The sequence below is a fragment of the Bison bison genome, unplaced genomic scaffold (genome assembly GCF_000754665.1).
Source record: "Bison bison bison isolate TAMUID 2011002044 unplaced genomic scaffold, Bison_UMD1.0 scf7180017864160, whole genome shotgun sequence".
In the NCBI taxonomy this organism is placed as follows: domain Eukaryota; kingdom Metazoa; phylum Chordata; class Mammalia; order Artiodactyla; family Bovidae; genus Bison; species Bison bison.
Window position 1 is genome coordinate 6,256,106 of NW_011494732.1, and position 20,952 is coordinate 6,277,057.

General features: G+C 42.1%; 1 protein-coding gene across 9 annotated transcripts in view; it reads left to right on the forward strand.

Moving 5' to 3' along the window:
• The window catches only part of CLIP1 (CAP-GLY domain containing linker protein 1), a 118,005-nt gene that overhangs the window by 64,830 nt on the left and 32,223 nt on the right, over positions 1–20,952 (forward strand). For all 9 annotated transcript variants that reach the window (XM_010841319.1, XM_010841322.1, XM_010841326.1 and 6 more), the window contains 9 exons: positions 2,276–3,220; positions 5,211–5,327; positions 7,479–7,536; positions 8,738–8,821; positions 9,747–9,903; positions 11,787–11,952; positions 12,060–12,275; positions 18,117–18,233; positions 20,314–20,420. In XM_010841319.1, the coding sequence (XP_010839621.1) occupies positions 2,276–3,220; positions 5,211–5,327; positions 7,479–7,536; positions 8,738–8,821; positions 9,747–9,903; positions 11,787–11,952; positions 12,060–12,275; positions 18,117–18,233; positions 20,314–20,420 (1,967 nt within the window). The remainder of the gene's footprint in view (positions 1–2,275; positions 3,221–5,210; positions 5,328–7,478; positions 7,537–8,737; positions 8,822–9,746; positions 9,904–11,786; positions 11,953–12,059; positions 12,276–18,116; positions 18,234–20,313; positions 20,421–20,952) is intronic.

Genomic DNA, 20,952 nt, shown 5'->3' on the forward strand with positions numbered 1-20,952 from the left:
AAGGGACTGATAGGGAGACTGAGCCCCTGTGGTGTGGCTGGCTACTGAAGCAAGGGTTTTTTTTTTTTTTTTTTTTAACTTCTGAAGTGCTCTCCTATACAGCTTTGTCAGCAAACAATTTTTTTTTTTAAATTTTCTGTGGATAAGAAAGCATCCATTCACAGCACGATTTATTCAAGTATTTCAGATTCAAACTGTTGCCTTTCTGTAACAGTCCTGTTGATCCTCACTCTCGGTCTGCCAAGTATGGAACTAACTACTGACCCATATAAATTTCCCATCACCCACATTCCTTTTTGGGAAGTGCTATAAAATTTCTCTAAGCCAGTAAGCCCAGTTTATAAACAGTGTGCTTGGTGCTGTAGAGACATTAGCAAGAATAAGAAACAGTAACCTGACTTTTATGGTGGGAAAGGCAGACACAGATAGTTTCGCCCTGGGGCAGATTTGGGGAAATAAAAAATAGAAGTGCTGTGAAAATGCTCCACAATCAAATTATTATTTTCCCTCATTTTTTACTTGGCATTTCCTTAATTTGACTGTTTTGTTGTGACTGATTAAGAATTAGTGCCCTGTTGGGTTCAATTTATTTGTATTACAGACATCGTAGCAATGGAGTTTAATAATGTACCTTATTTTGTGGTAACAAGCTCTCCGAGTCCTCACCTCCCCACCTCCACCCCAGGAAAAGCTAAGTCAATGAATTACCATCTTTCAAATACCTACAATCCTGAAACACAATTACAGCCAGCTCTGAAATGTCCAGTGACTTGATCATGCAGTCTTGGGAGTCCCAAGTGCTTTATTTTCTTGTTCATGGTCAACCCTTTAGTCTTTATCCACCTCACAGCCTGTGTTTGGGCCAAGGGGCTGAAGGACGCATACATCCATTGCCTCCTGTCCTGTTAAAGGCAGTGAGGGAACGAGCCTTCACCCTGCAGGACATTTGATCTGTGGAATTTGGGACTCACTGATGTCTTGAAATCATTCAAGATCCCCTTCTATTTCCCAGGTTAGCCCAATAAATAATTTTTATGCCCGAAGCTACCATTTCCCACATTTTTTATGCACCGAACTGATTGTCTATCAGACAACAGAGAGAAATAGCTTCCTAAGAATAAAAGGACGCAGGTTAGGAAGATGGTTTTCCTCATCCTGGGGTACAAGTTTAAATAACAGTAGATTCCCAGGTTCTGTCCCCAAGCTCAGGTAGAATCAGCGTGTGTGGGCCTGCGAACGCACATCCCTGGTGACTCATGCACACACTAAGGTCAGAGAACCACTGGGTTAGGGCAGCAACACATGTACGCAAGACGGTGAACAATTACAAACTCTAAAAGGGGGAGGGATTCTGTGTAAGATTCTTACGTATCATTGCAGGTAAGTAACCATTTTTTCCTTGTCCTTTCTTAAAAAAAAGTCTAGTCAATTTGTTCTTCTTTATCCACTTGAGGCTTTTTTTCTCCAGTTGTTGTGGTATTCACTGAAACATTTCCCAGGTAATTTTATGCCAGTGCTACCCAATAGAATTATGACATGAGCCACAGATGTTTTATAATTTAAAAATTTCTGGTACCCACATTAACATGCATAGGTTAAAAGGAACAGGTGAAATTAATAACATTTTATTTAAACCAATATATCCAAACTATTATCATTTCATCATATAATCAGCATAAGAAATTGTTAACAAGATACATTCTGTTTTTCCCCAAGTCGTCATTATTTGATGTATATGTGACTTTCACAGCCTCGTTTCAAGTGCTGAGTAGCTGTATGTGGCTCATGGCCGCTAACTGGACAGCACACTTCCGTAAAGTCACTGCCAACAGATAGAGAAGCGTTTATACCCCTTGGGTAGAGTAGGCAAAACAAAGATTCTTTTTCCAGAAGGCAAATATATAAGAACTTTGAAAGGTGCTGTTTATATTAACTAACTATAGTTAATGGGTACTCTTCTTGATTTAAAGTTCTTTAGAGGGAAAAGAGTTATTTGGGGGGTGAGTTAAGCTCAATAAAATTCAGTTTTATTTTCCTTTAGCATCTCAAAATGGTGAAAAGTTTGCCAAAGGCTGTAATTGGACTATATTTTGAATTGGAGTGTCTAGAACCAGGCTTAAGCCACAGTCAGGCCTGGATTGACACATAGACATTCTCGGTGGCTTGACTGGTGCCTGAGATGGGGTAGTCCCTAAAGATCTCCAAGGTTAGAGAAAATCATCAGTGATTCATCCTTTAAATGGTCTCTTCTTTCTCCTTGACTGCTGCTAACTAGGTGGCCACGGTGTCAGAAAAGTCCCGCATCATGGAACTCGAAAAAGACCTCGCATTGCGAGTGCAGGAGGTAGCTGAGCTGCGGAGGCGGCTGGAGTCCAATAAGCCAGCTGGGGATGTGGACATGTCACTGTCCCTCTTGCAAGAGATCAGCGCTTTGCAGGAGAAGTTAGAAGCCACCCATAGTGACCACCAGAAAGAAGTCGCTTCTCTGAAGGAGCATTTTGGAGCCCGGGAAGAAATGCATCAGAAGGAGTTAAAGGTTTTGCAGGCCGCCACAGAGAAGCTTTCCAAAGAGAATGAGTCCCTGAAAAGCAAGCTCGACCATGCCAACAAGGAGAATTCAGACGTGATCGCCCTGTGGAAGTCTAAGCTGGAGACAGCCATCGCGTCCCACCAGCAGGCCATGGAGGAGCTGAAGGTGTCCTTCAGCAAGGGGGTCGGCACTGAGACAGCCGAATTCGCCGAGTTAAAAACGCAGATAGAGAAAATGAGACTGGACTACCAGCAGGAAATAGAAAATCTGCAGAACAAGCAAGACTCAGAAAGGTCTGCTCACACGAAAGAGCTCGAAGCCCTAAGGGCTAAGCTGATGCAGGTCATTAAAGAGAAGGAGAACAGTCTGGAAGCCATCCAGTCGAAGTTGGACAAAGCGGAAGAGCAGCACCTAGTGGAAATGGAGGACACCTTAAACAAACTGCAGGAAGCCGAGCTAAAGGTAAAGGAGCTAGAGGTGCTACAAGCCAAATGCAATGAGCAAACCAAGGTTATTGATCATTTTACATCACAGCTCAAGGCTGCCGAAGAAAAGCTCTCAGACCTTGATGCGCTTCAGAAAGCCAGCTCCGAAGGTAAATTGGAAATCGAGAACCTCAGACAGCAGCTTGAGGCAGCTGAGAAACAGATTAAAAACTTAGAGATTGAAAAGGATGCTGAAAGCAGCAAGGTTTGTAGCAACATCCTCTGTCTTTTTTTTTCCCCTCCATTTCTTATCTTGCGTTGTACCTTATTTTTCAGTTGAGGTCATTCATCCTTCAAACTCCTGACTTAGTTAAAACTGGTGCTGACCTAATTTCCCATATGAGTGGAGTATCTTCTGAGCATCTTGAGTATGGTTTCATCTGAGGAGATTAGAGAAAATAATGACTCAGGGGTGTGGATAGATTCTGGTTTCCTCGTATCAGAATACTTTATTATTGGGTTGGCCAAACAGTTCATTCTTGTCTTTCCATTAACATCTTACGGAAAAACTTGAACTAACTTTTTGACCAACCTGATACTTTATCTCTGGACTTGCTGTGATCTCTTGTTTCAGCTTGATTCCAGTCTATAAACTCTTTTGAAAATAGAGAACTCCCCAAAATGATGGTGTTGAGGTAAATGAATTTAATATATAAGAAGCTTAAAAGATAATCTCATCCTTACCCATTGCCTGTCTGTTGAGTCATATGGAGGCTTCCCAGGTGGCTCAGTGGTAAAGAATGCATCTCCCAACACAAGAGACATGGGTTCAGTCCTTGGGTCAGGTAGATCCCCTGTGGAAGGAAATGGCAACCCACCCCCTTATTCTTGCCTGGAAAATCCCAGGGACAGAGGAGCCTGGTGGGCTATAGTCCATGGGGTCGCAAAAGAGTCAGACCTGACTTAGTGACTAAATAACAAGAGTCACAGGTAAAACAGAATGTGAACTCTGAGTGCACTTGACTCTTGTAAATTAACATGCTATGATCAATAAGAGTCACAGCAAAATGAAGGTTAAGAGCCCGGATCCCTCCACATTGCTACTTATTCTCATTGGGGTTTTTTCCTACGTCCCAGTGAGAGCAAGGTCTATTCCTTGCTCTTTGGAGGATACACTGGACAAGTGTGCTTTTGACCAAGGCATAGGAAATGATAAGAAACCTTTGCCAGCTACATTTCTTACTAACTAGCCTTGTTAAATGTCATAGTCATTTTTAACTGTTGTTCGAGGAAGGAATCCTCTTTCCCAGTCCTCCTGCCACTAGCTCAGGCACTGGCACTGATGCTGAATGTTCTGAGCTTTTTGTGGGAGAAGCTGCTCTATTGGCAAAGAAGGAAGGGTTGTGATGGTTAAATGGGGAGAGGTGAGGACAGACGAATGGCAAAGATTGCTAAGTAACCTTAGCCGAGGATGACAAGCCCAGAAAATTTTTCTCCAGTCTCCTCATTTGGTTTTAAACTACCAATCCAAACACAGAAATTAAATTAATAAAGAATATGTAGCTAATGGTTGGTCTACTTTTTTACATGAAGATTCAGTGAAAGCCAATTTTTCTGATGGCTGTTGTCTAGTACATGTTTAAAGTTTTGTTTTACATGTTGAAAAACTTCAAGCATGTACAAAATACAGAAAATGAAATACAGTCACATGAATCTACTACCATTCCTATCTTACGGTCTTTAAAAATCCAGAAAGTGAAACTGCTCAACCGTCTCATTTAGAAAGTAAGCTGCTGGGACTTCCTGGGTGGTCCAGTGGTTAAGAATCTACCTGCCAATGCAGGAGACATGAGTTCGATCCCTGATCTGGGTACTTGAATCCGAAATGTTCTGGGGCAGCTAGGCCTGTGTGCCACAAAAAAGAAAAAAAAAAAATACAGTAAACATCTATATTTTCTGTTTTAGATCGTGCTGATAGTCCAGATTTAGGTATAGAAAAATACTGTGTTTTGATTATTTAAAAATAGCCGTGGACAGTCTTATCTAGCTCTGGTTGTGTGACAAGTCATTGGCTTCTTAGAACTAAAAGCAACAACACTAAAATGACTTTTACCCATGCCTTTATTCCTTTCAGTTTTGTTTGGTTGTGTTTGTTTCTCATACATTTTTTTCATATTTGTCTTATGTTTTCTTTCTCATTCCTTTTTGTTTCCTTTGGTCCATTGGCTTCTGTACCATGTAACTCTGTCTGATAGGCTAGTAGCATCACCAAAGAGCTGCAGGGAAAAGAGCTAATGCTTAATAACCTTCAGGAAAACTTGAGTGAAGTCAGTCGAGTGAAAGAGGCTTTGGAAAAAGAACTGCAGACTTTGGTAAGTACCTGTCAGGAATCTGAATCTCAGGGTTTCTGGCCAATTTGAATCATTCCTGTTTAAAAAAAACACACGAAAATTTCTATAAAGAAAGAAGTATGGCACCTATTTCCTTTCTTTTGCAAAGTATTGATTGGCTGATAATCAGGGGAATTGGATCAAACCCAAACTAGCAATAAAGGTAAGTATTGCTTTTTTTAAAATCTGTCCTTTGCCTCTGGTAATGCATTGACGTTTTGACATGTTGCTGACCACTTAGTTTCACTAAACACGGGGGCCTTCCAAGTTATGTTAGGTTTCATGTGTAGCTCTTGCCCTGTGCCTTGTCCTCCCTGCCCTGAGACAGCAAAGCTGGCAAGCTCCCTGGGTCACAGGCACCCTCCGTTAGCAAGGCAGTGATGTTTGTGTGTGCTCGGTCGTGTCCGACTCTCTGTGACCCCATGGACCGTAGCCCACCAGGCTCCTCTGTCCATGGGATGCTCTAGGCAAGAATGCTGGAATGGGAGGTCTTCATGTGCCTTCTTGCTTTCCACTTTTTATACCTCTGTGCTAATAGCAGTGGTGGGATAAAGGTGTTTTGATATTTTTTTGATTTAAATGCCAATATTACATATTTCTACTTTTTAAAATGTTAATATGTAGTTAACTGCACTATTCATTATGATAGCTACCATCCACTTGGCTCTATAAATTTGAATTAATTAAAATTTAATAAAATATAAAATTCAAGACTTTCCTCGTGGTCCAGTGGCTAAGACTCCACATTCCTAATGCAGAGGGCCCAGGTTTGATCCCTGATCAGGGAACTGGATCCCATGTGTTCCAACTAAGAGTTTGCATGCTGCGACTAAGACCTGGTGCAGCCAAATAAATATTTTTAAAAATACAGAAAATTCAGTTCCTCCATTGTGCTAGTCACATTTTAAGGGCTTGATAACTCCACGTGGCCAGTGGCTGCCAACTGACCAACACTATCATTGTAGAGAGTTCTGACGAACCCCCAGTTTTGATGCATAGTATTTCAGGTACATTTTGAGAAAAGTTGGCCTGGAGATTACCATTTTTTAATATAGTGTCCTTTAAGAAAATGCATTTGGGGTGTCGTGCCATTTCTCTGCCCTCCTCCCCAAACTTTCAGGATGTCTTACTGTTTGTTTTTCAAGTTAGAGTATTTCTCTGTGTCCTCTGAAGAGAAAACATGCCTCCTGAAGTCTGGCCTTGGGAATAACGCAGGTGGACAACCTGTGGGCTTTGATGGGCTTGTGGTTTGTGAGCCCATTTTTTAAATCAAATATTCATTTAAAAATTCACTTGGTGTCTCTAGCTCAGAATTCATCTCAGGAGAGGGGTTTTATCCTGCCCTCCTGTCATATTTAGAAAAGATAGTGAGTGAGCGATGGACTTTTTAATGTAAAGTAGTTGACACAGATCTAGTTTCCAGATACTAGGTTCTAATTATTCTTAGATGTAAAACATGCAAGAACTCAGATCCCCAGACGTAGAAAACAAACTTACAGTTACCAAAGTGGAAAGGTGGGAGAAAGAGATAAGTTAGGAGCTTATCATTGTCGTATACACATGACTATATAAAAAATAGATAACCAACAAGGACCTAGTATAGCACAGGGAGCTATACTCAATGTTTTGTAATAACCTATAAAAGAGTTTGAAAAAGAATAGATAGTTGTGTGTATATAGCAGAATAACTTTTCTGTACACCTGAAACTAACATAGCATTATAAATCAACTAAACTTCCAAAAAAATATATTAAAAAAAAATTCTGAACCCTGTTTGCTGTCTCAGGCAGATTTCTGGAGAAGTTCTGCTACTTGAGGGTAGCAACATGCAGAAAAAGTATACGCGTGGCACCACATGTACCTACGCACACGTGCATGTACTGACATAAGTGTGCATATCCATACACATATACAGACATATGTGCATGCCCAGGCAGGCACACAGACACAAACCTCGTTCACTCGTGTGCACACATGCATGGTACGCATATGGTAGTAATTGACACCTACATGTTTTAAGCATAAGTTAGCTTTAATGAAACAAAACTAGCAACAAAAAATAATGTTACAGTTATTGAAACTTTTTATAATTTGAGATCTGTCTATTCTGAATGTCTGATTGTTTTTCTTTAGAAAGAAAAGTTTGCTGATGCTTCAGAGGAGGCAGTCTCTTTTCAGAGAAGTATGCAAGGTACGTCTCACTAACATAAGAGCACTTTAGAGGAGGTCATGTCTTCAAGCGGGAGCCAGTCTTCAGCTCAAATAAAGTTCCTGCAGTGCATAGTAATACTACATTCCCTTGGCTTCTTAAAGCCTCAAATTCCAATTAATTCGTTTTATTTTTTTGTGAGCAGTATGAAATGTATACGGGTTTATTTTCAGTTTATCCCCTTCTACATTATACCTACTATTAGATGCCAATATGTCTAACACATTAAAATATTTCCACATAAAAGAAAAAATTGAAAGGCATCATCACTTCTCTTATACTATCACCAAGTCAACCAAGCTGTGTCAGCCTTCAGTCCATGCCTTCAGCCTCCTTTCCTCACCATCCTGAAGTCCCAACATGTTCTTAGTACTGGAAAGAGCCAACATCACCATCCAGACACAGCTTACCTTCCCAAACTGCTGTCACTTCTGCAGCCTAATCATTTCACCTGGAATCTATCCTGCCTTCTAGAAATATACAGTCCAGTTGTATTAAAAAACTCACCCCTGTCAAATATACCCAAGACACATTGAGTAAGAACAGGAGGTTACAAAATAGTATATACTCCATGGTTCCATTTATACAAACCTATGGGTGCCATTTCCTACTCCACGGGATCTTCCTGACTCAGGGGTTGAACTTTCATTAATTACATCCCCTTGGCAGGTAGATTCTTTATGACTAGCACCACCAGGAAAGCTCATACAGAACTATATGCACATATATTCAACACTAACCCCCAACACAGATGTTTGAATGGATCATGTCCACGATATTTCTAGTAATGAACTCTGGGTGGTCAGGTTGACTCCCATTAATTCTTCTTTTTGACCTAAAGCTTGATGCATGTTAAAATGTAGATGTACTTGGGTAAAGTATCATCTTACTTAAGCTTCAGTCATTGGCAGCTCTATTGAGTTTTAAGTGGAAGGAGGCAAGAGATCCCTGGAGAATGGATGTTCAGTGCCTACCTAATTTTCAGATCTGGGGAGACAGAAAATTGCTTGCTTGCTTGCTTCTTTAGGTTCATTATATAGTGGTTTGGTTTCTAATGGGATTCTTAAGTATTCCCGTGACCCCAAATCTCAAACTTTTGATTTGATTTGATTATAAGACAATCAAGCTTTAGGTGGCCTATTAACTCTGAGATGTATTAAACTTTTAACTTAATCCCAAATAGAAACTGTAAATAAATTACATCAAAAAGAGGAACAGTTTAACGCACTGTCTTCCGAACTGGAGAAGTTGAGAGAAAATTTAACAGGTAAGAACACGTCTCTGGTTATTATAAACGTTAAATATAGTAGGCTTCCTAGGATTTGAGATTGTTTTAGTGTGTGGTTACAATGTATCTACTGTTCAAGCATAAAGTCTGCTCATTGTGTTCTCTTGTGATGAAATCTTGTTGGAGGTCTGTAAACCGCAGCAAATCCTCTCTGCCTTGCTTTCAAACAAGTCAGAATCCACCACACCTCACCACTCCCAGTGCTGCCCTTCATCCCAGCTAGCCAGCATCTTTAATCTGAGCTGTAGTAACAGCTGGCCACCTGGGCTGCCCACTTCTGCTCTTGCCCCCTTCAGTCTTCTCTTAGCATAGCAGCCAAAGAGATGCTTTCAACTTTAAGTCAGCTCATGTCACATCTCTGCTCAAGGTGGCCCAGTGGCACCCATCTCGCTCAGAGTAAAGGCTGTGGTCCTCAGCTCCCGTCAGGTCCTGTTGCCTTTCTGATTACCTCCTGTGCTGTTTTCCCCCAGGTTCCTTCCAGTGCAGCCGTATCTGCCTCCTTGGTGATACTCGATTGTGAAGCATGTTCCTGCGTCAGGGCCTTTGCACCTGCTTTTCTTCTGTCTGCATTTCTCTTCCCTCATTTCCCCTAGGGTTTTACTTAAATGTCACTATCTCAGAGAGGCTCTTTCTAAGATTTCACACTCCCCAGCTTCCTTCCTGGCTCCTGTCTCTGCTTGTATTCTTTTCCCCCTCTTAGCACTTACCACTCTCTAATATATGATTTGTTCTCTTTCTTGTTCATTGTCTCTCTTCTTTGCCAGAATATAATTTTCATGAGAGCAGGGATTGCTATGTACAGATATTCCCAGAGCAAGTTTTGGCATACAGAATGTAGTTAATATGTTGTTGTTGATTATAACACAACAGCTCTATTTTTTTTTCTCTCTCTATATATATTCAGATATGGAGGCAAAATTTAGAGAGAGAGATGAAAGGGAAGAGCAGCTGATAAAGGCGAAAGAAAAACTGGAAAATGACATTGCAGCAATAATGAAAATGTCTGGAGACAATTCTTCTCAGCTGACAAAAATGAATGACGAACTACGTCTGAAAGAAAGGTATGTATGAGTATTAATAAGAGCGCCTGCTTTAGGTTAGGCTCTCAAGGAAGGTCTAGATGGGAGGAGAGCCAAACTCTTCAGGATAGTTATGTTTTAAAAGTTGCCTGTCTCTCATCCTTTATTGTCTCAGTGTATCCTTGAATCAATTATTTAACCTTCTAAGGGGAAGGTAGTAGTTTACCAATGGCAATAACATCTTTAAAAAAAAAAATTTTTTTTAATTTATTAATTGGCTGTGCTGGGTCTTAATTGCGACGTGTGGACTCTTAGTTGTAGCTTGTGGGATCTAGTTCCCTGACCAGGGATCGAACCCAGACCCCCTGCATTGTGAGCATGGAGTCTTAGCTCACACCAGGACCACCAGGGAAGTGGTCCTTAACTGGACCACCAGGGAAGTCCCAGGCAGTAACATCTTTTACAGGCAGTTTAAAATATTTTTAACTTATTGCAGTGTAACGATAGATAACAATTATGAAGGGCTGACCGTATGCCACATGGTATGCTGACCACTTTGTATAGAGTATATTTTTCTGATAATCCCACGAGCTGAGTGTATTATTGTTCCCATATTAAAGAAAAAGAAATCGAGGCATAATGAGGTTAGGCAACTTCCCTGAGGTTTCAAGTCTAGGCAAGTTCTGGTCCCAGCGCCCTTGCTGCCCTTGATCACTACACCGTACTTCTTCAGGGCTAAAGCTTCTTTCATCTAACTCTCTGTTCTTGTCTTTATTCTGAGGGTCTTGTTGCTTTGATTTGTGTTAATGGCTGCTGTATAAAAATCAAATGTTTATTTTATAAGGCACATTTTTTAGAAGACATGTTAGCACCATTAGACTTCTGATTCTGAAAGTGGTAACACCTGGCAGTTATGTTTACATCCAGCCATGCGAGGGCTTCCCTGGTGGTCCAATGGTTAAGACTGTCCCATTAATGCGCTTCCATCGCAGGGGGCACAGGCTCGATCCCTGGTCCAGGACCTAAGATCCCACATGGCGTGAGGTGTGGCCAAAAAATAACAACAAAAGCATTCGGCCGAGCACTCCCACCCGGCTCAGCGGTGGGGGGTGACGGGCACTGGACCTGGGTTGCCTGGCTCTGGTCAGACTTGCCGCGAGGCAGTCACAGCTGACAGGGGGTTGTGGCGCAGAGCCTTGGAGAAGTTCCGTTTCTGTCGGTGTTTTATCCAGGGTTTCCATCCAAGTTTCCCTCCTCTGATCTATGAGACAGCCTGCTCTCTAGGCTGATGGCCCTCATACATCTTCATTGGACCACAAGGTTATCTTTAAGCTAGAACTTCAAATTATTTATTGTTATTTTCATATCTGCATTCTGAAGCGGCACCCAAATGAGTCTTGAATATTCTAGTCTGCTAAAATTTGGAAACCTCTAAGTACTTAATACGTTTCCTTTTCGCTCATCTCTCTGCATTGATCTATGTGCTGTGCTGTGCTCAGTCGTGTTTGACTCTTTGCGACCCTATGGACTGTAGCCCGCCAGGCTCCTCTGTCCATGGGATTCTCTAGACAAGAATACTGGAGTGGGTTGCCGTGCCCTCCTCCAGAGGATCTTCTCGACCCAGGGATCGAACCCAGGTCTCCTCCATTAGAGGCAGATTCGTTACCGTCTGAGCTGGACATAAAATAATAAACGTTCACACTAAGAGTAGTTGTTACTCTAAGGTAATTATAACCATCACAGTCGTTAAAAAGTATGCTTCTGGACAAGTCAAGGTTTTTTTTTTTTTTTTTATTCTAGATGTTATTGCTCATAACATTTATCATCATTAAGCCAATTATTATCAATATTATCTTTTAAAGTATAACTCAGGATTTAAAGTACTCTTGGAAAAATCTGACGCTTCATTTTGAAATTCCTTCTAGAAATGTAGAAGAATTACAGCTGAAACTAACCAAGGCTAATGAAAACGCAAGCCTTCTGCAGAAAAGTATTGGGGAAGTAACTCTCAAAGCTGAACAGAGTCAGAAAGAAGCAGCTAAAAAGCATGAGGAAGAAAAGAAAGAACTGCTGAGAAAACTGTCAGACCTGGTAAGGAGAGAGAGAGTCAGTGGGACTGGTGGCCAGCAGGGGCAGAGTGGGTGGCTGGCAGGACAGCTGTGGCCAGGTGAATTCCTTCTGACATGGGGTATCTGCAGGAAAAGAAGATGGAAATGAGCCGGAACGAGTGTCAAGATCTGAAAGCCAGGTACGAGGAAGCCAGTTCCGAGAGCAGAGCCAAGCACGAAGAAGTCCTGCAGAACCTCCACAAGCTGCTACAGGACACAGAGGAGCGGCTGAAGGCCGCACAGGAGGAGAACCGCGAGCTGCTGCAGAAGCTGGAGGAGCTGGGGAAGCAAGCCGACAGAGCCAGAGTATGTGGTGGGGAGGACTGTGTGCCCCAGTATAGTGAGCTCTGCATCCTGTGTCAAGGTTGTAAGGGTGCTTAGAAAGCAGCAGCGCATGGAATGGGTTCAGTGGCCTTCAGAGCGCATGGCAGGAGGGTGAATGACGTCTCCTGTGGCTTCAAGTGTTTTGTACCAGGCGCTCTTCCTTCTCAGGGTTGGTGGTGGCTACAGGTCTTTCCACCCTGAATGCACTGTGTAGCCATCACCCCCTACGCTGCTTCACAAAGAGCCTTCTGTTGCCTGAGCTCTGTCCGTCTGCTCATAATAGACTCTCTGTCGCAGAAAAGCATGTCCCTCTAGTCTTGGCCGTCTTGCTGCCACCTTGCACCAGGGTTAGGAGAGACATCGTGCAGAAAAGCAAGAGACAGAGGCCATGCATGAGGCAGGTGGGCAGGGAATGGAGCCTGGTTGGAAGAACAGAGGAAAAAATCAGAAGGGAGACCTCTGGAGACGGCTTTCGTATGTCCCCAGGAAAGCACTGAAAGCTTATTAACAAGGAGGTTGGACTGAAGGGCTGTGAGAAAATATCCTACTACTGAGTAGAGTAGAACTCGATACATTGAATGTTATTCTATGGTGTCAGGATCGTGTCAGTGTCCCAATATGTTTTCTGACCCTCTTACTGCTATTTAAATTGCTCAAAGAAAAGTAAATTATTGTCTTTAATTGTTTTTAATGTATCAGAGAAATGTTTATATACATGTAGGAGTTGAGTAGAATAAAATACAGAAGAATACATGTAGGACTTAAAACAGATCCCTGATACTGGGAATGACTGTGGGCAGAAGGAAAAGGGGGTGACAGAGGATGAGATGATTGGATGGCATCACCAACTCAATGGACATGAGTTTGAGCAAGCTCCAGGAGATAGTGAAGGACAGGGAAGCCTGGCGTGCTACAGTTCATGGGGTCACCAAGAGTCAGACATGACTCAGCGACTGAACAACAGCAAAACAGATCCCTTTTAAATTAAATGGAACACATCATAATATACGTCATGTGTGAAAGTGAAAGATGTTCATTCATGTCCGATTCTTTGCAACCCCATGGACTATACAGTCCATGGAATTCTCCAGGCCAGAATACTAGAGTGGGTAGCCTTTCCCTTCTCCAGGGGATCTTCCCAACCCAGAGATCGAACCCAGGTCTCCTGCATTGCAGGCAGATTCTTTACCAGCTCAGCTACCAGGGAAGCTATATGCTGCCCATCAAGGCTTTCTCTTTCCCCTGTGAAATATCTCCAGTTTTATGAAACATTTAACACTGGATATAATTTCCAGAATTTTGGACTTTGAGGCTCCCTTTATCTTGGTAGACACCAGTTTTCTAATGTTTCCCTTAAAATGCTGTAGCCTGACCAAACCACAGCATTCTAGAGGTTTGTGTAAAGCCCCATTAATTTTGTTTGTTGTTGTTTTCATCAGGATGATTTGGTTAAAATGCCAGAATTGTTTCCCTTCCAAAGTAGTCTGAATATCTGTTTTCTGTGAACCTCGGTGTTTGTCAGCAGCAAGGGCTCAGCAAACACTTTTGAGAGCTGATGAATCCTTCAGATGTTTTCCCCAGGAAAATTGATATACACACTCAAGCCGTTTTGGGTTGAAATCTCAGGAAGTTCATGGAGCCCACGATGCTCCCGTGTTCCCTAATTTAATTGCCAAACTATGCCATGCCATCCAGTACAGTAGGCCCTGGACGCATGTGGCCATTTAAATTTTAACTAGTTCAAGTTATAAATTCCCCTTCTCAGTCGCATGTGCCACTCATGTGGCTAGTGGCTACCACAATGGACAGTGCAGATCAAATCCTTTTACATCATGGCAGAAAGTTCTGGACAGCACTGGTAGACACTGTGGTCAGTTTATTTTATAAACCAGTACATTTTTTTAAAAGCCCATTTATTTTGGTCATCAAAGCCTAGCAAATTAGTCTGCATTTTAGTTACATGTATCATTGGGACTAAATCAGTTTCAGGCCAGGTTCTTTAGTAAGGGTCTGTTAGTTTGAAAGGCAACAGTTTGTAACACCTCCTCCCTCTTCCCTTTTTTGGTTAAAATATACTTTTTGTAGTTCTTTGGATTGTGTTTTTAAAAATTCTTCTATGAATCTCTCCTACGATAGAAATTACTGGATAATTGGGAACGGCAGGAAAAGAATCCCATGCCCTGATGTCAAACTACTGTTTGTATCTTCTAGTTAACTGTCAGGAGTACTTCAGAGGTTGTTTCAAAGATGAACCAATAGAGTTATCAGCGTTTTGCAAAGCTACAGTTGCTTTGCATTATCCTTTTATGGGCTCTGTTCATCTAGTTTCTTTCCCCTGTTATCCAGATAGTTTCTATGACATTTATCGTAAACTTTTTTTTTTAACTTCTATGACTTAGGTTATGTTAAGTTACTCGGGCTTGCATTTGTCTGCTTGATTTCATTTTGTTTCCATTCTTTCCATCTTTTGTCTCTGTAGTCGCTAACTTACTTATTAACATCAGCCAAAAGAGAAATTGAACTAATGTCAGAAGAGCTGAGGGGTCTGAAATCAGAGAAGCAGCTTCTTGCCCAGGAGGGGAATGCTTTAAAGTTAGAAAAAGGTTCACTTCTGTCCAAACTTGTAGAGTTGGAGGCCAAAATAACTTTACTTCAGGAGGACCAACAGAAGCTCTGGTCAGTAAATGAAACCCTTAATTTAGAAAAGGAGAAAGTCTGGGAAGAAAAGCAAGACGCTGAAAAGCTTTATCAGCAAGAACAACTCGATAGAGCAGCTTTGGCTGTGGAGAGAGAGAAATTACTAAAAGAGATCAATATTGCGCAGGAGGAACTCTTGAAGATAAATACAGAAAACGAGTCTTTGCAGGCTTCTGAAGCAAGCTTGCAGGCACTCGCAGAGGAACTGCAGTTCAGCAAAGGTATTCTAATGGCCGAGTCTCAGAAGTATCGGGAAGAAAAAGATCGCCTGGAGAATCGTATCAAGAAGCTGGTCACTGAAAACCTCGCGTTGGCTAAAGATAAAGATGAAATTATTCAGAAGCTTCAGAGCTCCTATGAGGAGCTGGTCAAAGATCAGAAGAGCTTGGTGCAGGAGATCGAGGATCTCACAATAGAGAAAAAGTCAACTTTGGAGAAACAATCAGGTCTTGACAACATGTGTATAGCCCTAAAGGTCGAAAGAGATCGTCTTCTTCAGAGCAGCAAAGACCTGCAGTTCGAGAAGGACATGCTGCTTCAAGATCAGGAAAAGCTGAACACCAGTCTGGAGACTGCCCTTCAGGTCAAACATCTGCTCAGCACGGAAGCCGGTGAGCTCCGCACACAGCTGGAGGAGGCCAGTAAGGCACTGAGGAAGGCTGAGCTGGAGATTCTGCAACTGCAGGCCACGAACACAAGCCTCACAAACCTGCTGGAAGAAATTAAGACCAGCCGGGAGATCACAGACTCCGAGTGCATCCAGCTTCTGCACGAAAAAGAGACCTTAACCTCTTCCGAGAGAAGGCTCTTGGCCGAGAAAGAAGAACTGCTAAATGAAAATAGGCTCATCACTGAAAAACTCAGCAAATACTCGGAAGAGTCCGCCCACATCGAGATGAACCTGAATGAGAAGATCACATACCTCACTTCTGAGAAGGAGCTGGTTTGTCAGAAAATCACTAAGCTCAAAAAGCAGCAGGATAACCTCTTGAAAGAAAAATCGGTACTGGAGATGCGGAATGGGGATTTACTGGTAGAAAGAGAGAACTCCATGAAGGCCATGGAAGACCTTAAAAAGAAATATGATCAAGAGTCAGCCAACAGAAGAATCGTTGTGCACGAGAAGATGAAACTGCTCAGCAATCTCGATGCTCTGAAGAAAGAGCTTCAAGAGAGAGAAAAGGAAAACCAAGAGCTCACAGCCACCAAGTGTGATCTCTCTCTGATGCTAAAAGAGGCCCAAAACACCAAAAAGATGCTAGAAAAAGAACACACTGACGTATTGCAAGCCAAGGAGAGTTTAAATGCTGAACTCAAGGCCTGCTGTTCTGAAAAGAACATCTTGTTAAGGGACGGGTTGAATCTGCAAGAAGAATGTCAGAAGTTAAACGAGAAGATTCACACAATGCAACAGTCCCTCGTGCTGGAGAAAGAAGCCAGGACGCAGGACAAAGAGTCGTCCTTGTACGAGAGCAACAAACTCCATGGGAAGGTGGCGCTCCTGGAACAGGAGGTGGAGAAGCTGAGAACCTGCACCCAGGAGCTCCAGTCTGAAAACTACACGCTTGTCCAAGATAAGACCAACTCGGAGCAGAAAGTGGCTGACATCATCAAGGAGAAGGAACTCCTGAGTGCAGAGACGGCGCGTTTGGCCACCAACATAGAGACTCTGAAGAGTGACTTTGCTGCCTTGTCCAAGTCCAAGTTGGAACTGCAGGAACTGCATGGCTACCTCACCAAGATGCTGGACGACCTGCAGCTGAACCACGAGGTGACCCTGGCTGAGCAGGCCAAGGCGACGCAGGACAACAGGAACCTCCTGGCCGAGAAAAGAGAGATGATGCTGAAAAAGGACGAGCTCCTGAAGGAGAAGGAGAAGCTGGCCGAAAGCTACTTCCTCCTCCAGAAAGAGATCAGCCAGCTGGCCAAAACCAACAGCCACATCTCAGCCAACCTCCTGGAGTCTCAAAACGAAAACCGTATTTTGAGGAAAGACAAGAGCAAGCTCGCTCTAAAAATCAGAGAGCTCGAGACCCTGCAGTCCTTTACGGTAAAGTGGGAGGTTCAGGGATTGGGCCCCTGGCCTTCACCCTGTTCACTAACCCTGTAGTGGCTGAGGGAATGTGCCTTCATTTCCAAAGAAGGAAATGCACCCCATTTAACCACTTGGTCAGGTATCTCAAGCTGTTTGTTACCACCTGAAAGGGCAAGTGTTCACCAAATGTCTAATTGTTGTCATCTCTCTCTATTAGAAAAGATTGCAAACTGTGAATAAAAAGGATAAATGTTTTTTAATTTAGGGAGATTTTTTCTGAGAAAGGCAACCATAGTTCTTAAAGGCTTAAGAACAATGATAAAATGGTCACATGTTAAAACTTAGCATCTTCTATGTGGCTTTAATTGTTTCATAAATCTTCCCTCCAGCTACTGGGAAGGTGTAGAGGCAGAATTCTCAGAAGCTGGATTAGATCACATGAAATTGTGATCTAATGCCTTAAAAGATTTTAATTCACTTCTGTGATTTTATTTTCAATACTGTATCAACTAAGGATTTGTTTCCATGTGTATATTATCTTTTTTATTCACAGCCATGCTTGTATTCATTGCCTACAGCTTCTCATAGACTTGGTCATTCAGTGCTTCTCGTTAAACACTTGAGCCTTAAACACTGTAACCGCCCAAATAATTTCCATTTTTGTTTGAAAAGTTCCAACTGAGATTCCATATTTCAATCTCTCAACTATGATTAAGAGAAAAAATTTGGCCACAGAAGGATGTAAGGCTTTCTTATCAGTGAACATTTCTCTCAAACAGAAGTCAGAGTGATGAGCACCATTGTCAGTAGAATTCAGAACTTAGAAGGCGCAGGTTTATAGGGATCTGAAAATACATAAATTGCATATTTGAGTTTGGCTTGTTGAAAAATGGCACAGAAAGTGTCTGTAACTTTGTTCTGCTTGTTCGTCTTGGTCTGTCTGTCTTGGCATGGGGTTGGTTACCGGCTCACCATCTCTGTGTGATTCCCTTCACCACACAGATCCTGAGCCTCGTGGCCTGAGCGTTAGTCACCCCCTCCCAGGTTGATAAGGGGTGCTCTCATTTCTCACACTGCTTTCTCACACTTAGGCTGCTCAAACCGCTGAAGATGCCATGCAGATAATGGAACAGATGACCAAAGAGAAGACTGAAACACTGGCCTCCTTGGAAGATTCCAAGCAAACAAATGAAAAACTGCAGAATGAAGTAATCAGATTTAAATGGCTTTTTGTACAAAGGACAGCCTATCGACTTCATGGAATTCTTGATGACTAACTCAGGATGGTTTATTTACTTATTTTTTTTGAAGTATGGCCTTACACAGGTTTGATCTATGTTAGTGGAGTCACATGTACACCAGGATGATGATCCTATGAAATAAAGTGTATTACTTCATTACCTATTTAGTAAGATCAACCTTTAAAAAAGGAGGGGAAAACCCTGGTAGTGTGGGTTTCTGCGATAGTTTGTTTACTGATACAACTACTGAGAGGAGGTACCACTGGCATTCTCTAGCTTTTGTGTTTTTTATCTTAAATCACATGCATTTTTTTTTCTCCCAACTGCCTCCCAACTTTGAGCCACCGGATTCCATCCCTCAGCCCTGAGTTTGACATAGGCCTTTTTCTTGGCCTGTTTTGGTACTGCCTCCCCTTATATCTCATTTTGAATCAGTCACTTCTGGGTCTCAGACAGATTTGTGGCATCAGGGTAATTTTGATTCTGTCCAAAAGTAGCATCTCTCATCCTTGCACCTCTCTTTTGATTCCTGCCCGCCCTCCTCCCCACACCCCATACCAGCCCTTTCTTTCTTTGGAAAGCTGTTACGTAAATCCAAAGCAGATTGCTTCGCCGAAATAGTTATGTGAAGTTCTATAGAACTTCAGATGCTTTTTAAAGTGACAGTCAGGTGAGATGTTAAGAAGTTAAAGCCAGGGAAGATCCAGACAGGCACACTGAATAGCTGTCGTAAAGATCAGGCCTCCTCATGGGAAGCAGAGCAAGGAATGAAATCCATAATGGCATAAACATTTTGAAATAATTAGACGGGAAATAAAGCTTGACGTAGAAAAGAGTACATTTATGATTGAATTGACGGTCCTAAGAGAACAAGACTTAAGCTGAAAACATAAAAGCATTAAAAATTTTAGATGGTAATCGATTGGAAGCTAAAGTAAATAAGATTTTAAGGAATGTCCCTAACCTTTGAAAGTAGATTCAGGGAGAATCCCTTGTTTCCATAACTTACCCCTTGGTGTCTCGCTACAGCCAGAATACAGACTGGATGAATCACTTTCTGGTCCCACTGAACATTCCGTGAATCTGGAATGTTAGGGAGCATTAAAAGGAAGATGGTGGTGTTAAAATTTGCAGGACACTTTCCAGGGCTCCTGACTTCCAGGGCTCCTGACCGGTAGCATGTGGTAGGACAGAATGACCTCTGGCTGAAGGAGATAACGATACGAGTCCTAGAAAGCCAGCATGGCACCAGGAGCGCACACTGTATGATGGGTCACCCATGACAAGCTCCCCGTCCTTGGGGGCTGCGCACCTAGAACTCCAGCCACCTGCCAGAGCCTGAGGTTGGTCATGTCCCCACTGATTCCAGTAATGTGTCTGCTTTTCCCACCAGAGGCCAGGCCGTAGGCTGGCCACATCCCACGTGGGCAGGTGATGGGACTGAATGTGAGTAAGTGCTTTTCAGTCTCGCTATGTGGTCTTTCCCTTTTCAGACTGAAGTTCAGGTGAATAATTAAATTTTTCCCATCTACAAATACCCCAGGAATTTTTATAATGAGGATTATATAAATTGAAATTTGGCACTGACATTGAAAAATATCATATCCTAAATTACTAGTCTTGTGGGAAGGAATGTGTTTTCATTACAAAAAATTAGTCCTTCATGTCATGTCTTTGCAATTTATTTCTAATGTTTTTATTTTCTAATGCATGTTTTAAGATGCATCGTACATGAGTAGCAAGCTCAGTGATAAATTTTAGGAATTGTATAAAAGTGAAAGAGACCTTTTGCTTTATGTTGCAATTTAGTTTGACCTTTTGGCCAGGTGTATAGGGAATGTCTGACTTAACCTATGGGGGAGGCTGCAGTTTATAATAGACCTGATCATTTGTAATCTCTTCACCCAGATGATCTTTTTATTTGTTTTTTTGCAAAGGATTTTAATTTTACCTGTCTAAAGCACATTTTTGTGAATGATTTGTCTATCCACTCATGTGACTGGAAAATGAAATAATTTCATTAAGTTTTTTTCTCTTGGTCTTTAAGTTGGATACACTTAAAGAAAACAACTTGAAAAACGTGGAAGAGCTGAACAAATCAAAGGAGCTTCTGACGGTAGAGAACCAAAAAATAGAAGAATTCAAGAAAGAAATGTAAGTTTACCTGTTATGAAAGAAATTATGGAACTTATTTAAAATTGCAAAAGTAGAAACAGTGCTAGTTACGTTTTTCAAGTACTTGACAAGTGTATATAAAGTCAAAGTAATGGTCTCCGTCCTGCCCCCACTAAATGCCATTGCAAACCTTGAGAATTCACCCCTATAACCACTGTGAAGTTGGAACTATAGCTCAGTTACAGGGTCAAAATGAAATATGGTGAGTGAGTTATAACACTTGGAATTCAAATGTGACTTGATAAAACCTTTTGCAAATACAAGGGGAATTAGAACTTTTTCAGGTAGTATGTTTATATATATGTGGAATCTAAAAAAATGGTAGGTGAACCTATTTGCAAGGGCAGGAATAGAGACAGAATGGACACATGGACACAGAAGGAAGGGGAAGGTGGGACAAATCGGGACATTGGGACTGACTTATATTCACCACCACGTGTAAAGCAGACAGCTGGTGGGAGGCTGCTGTGTAGCACAGGGAGCTCAGCCTGGTGCTCTGTGATGGCCTAGG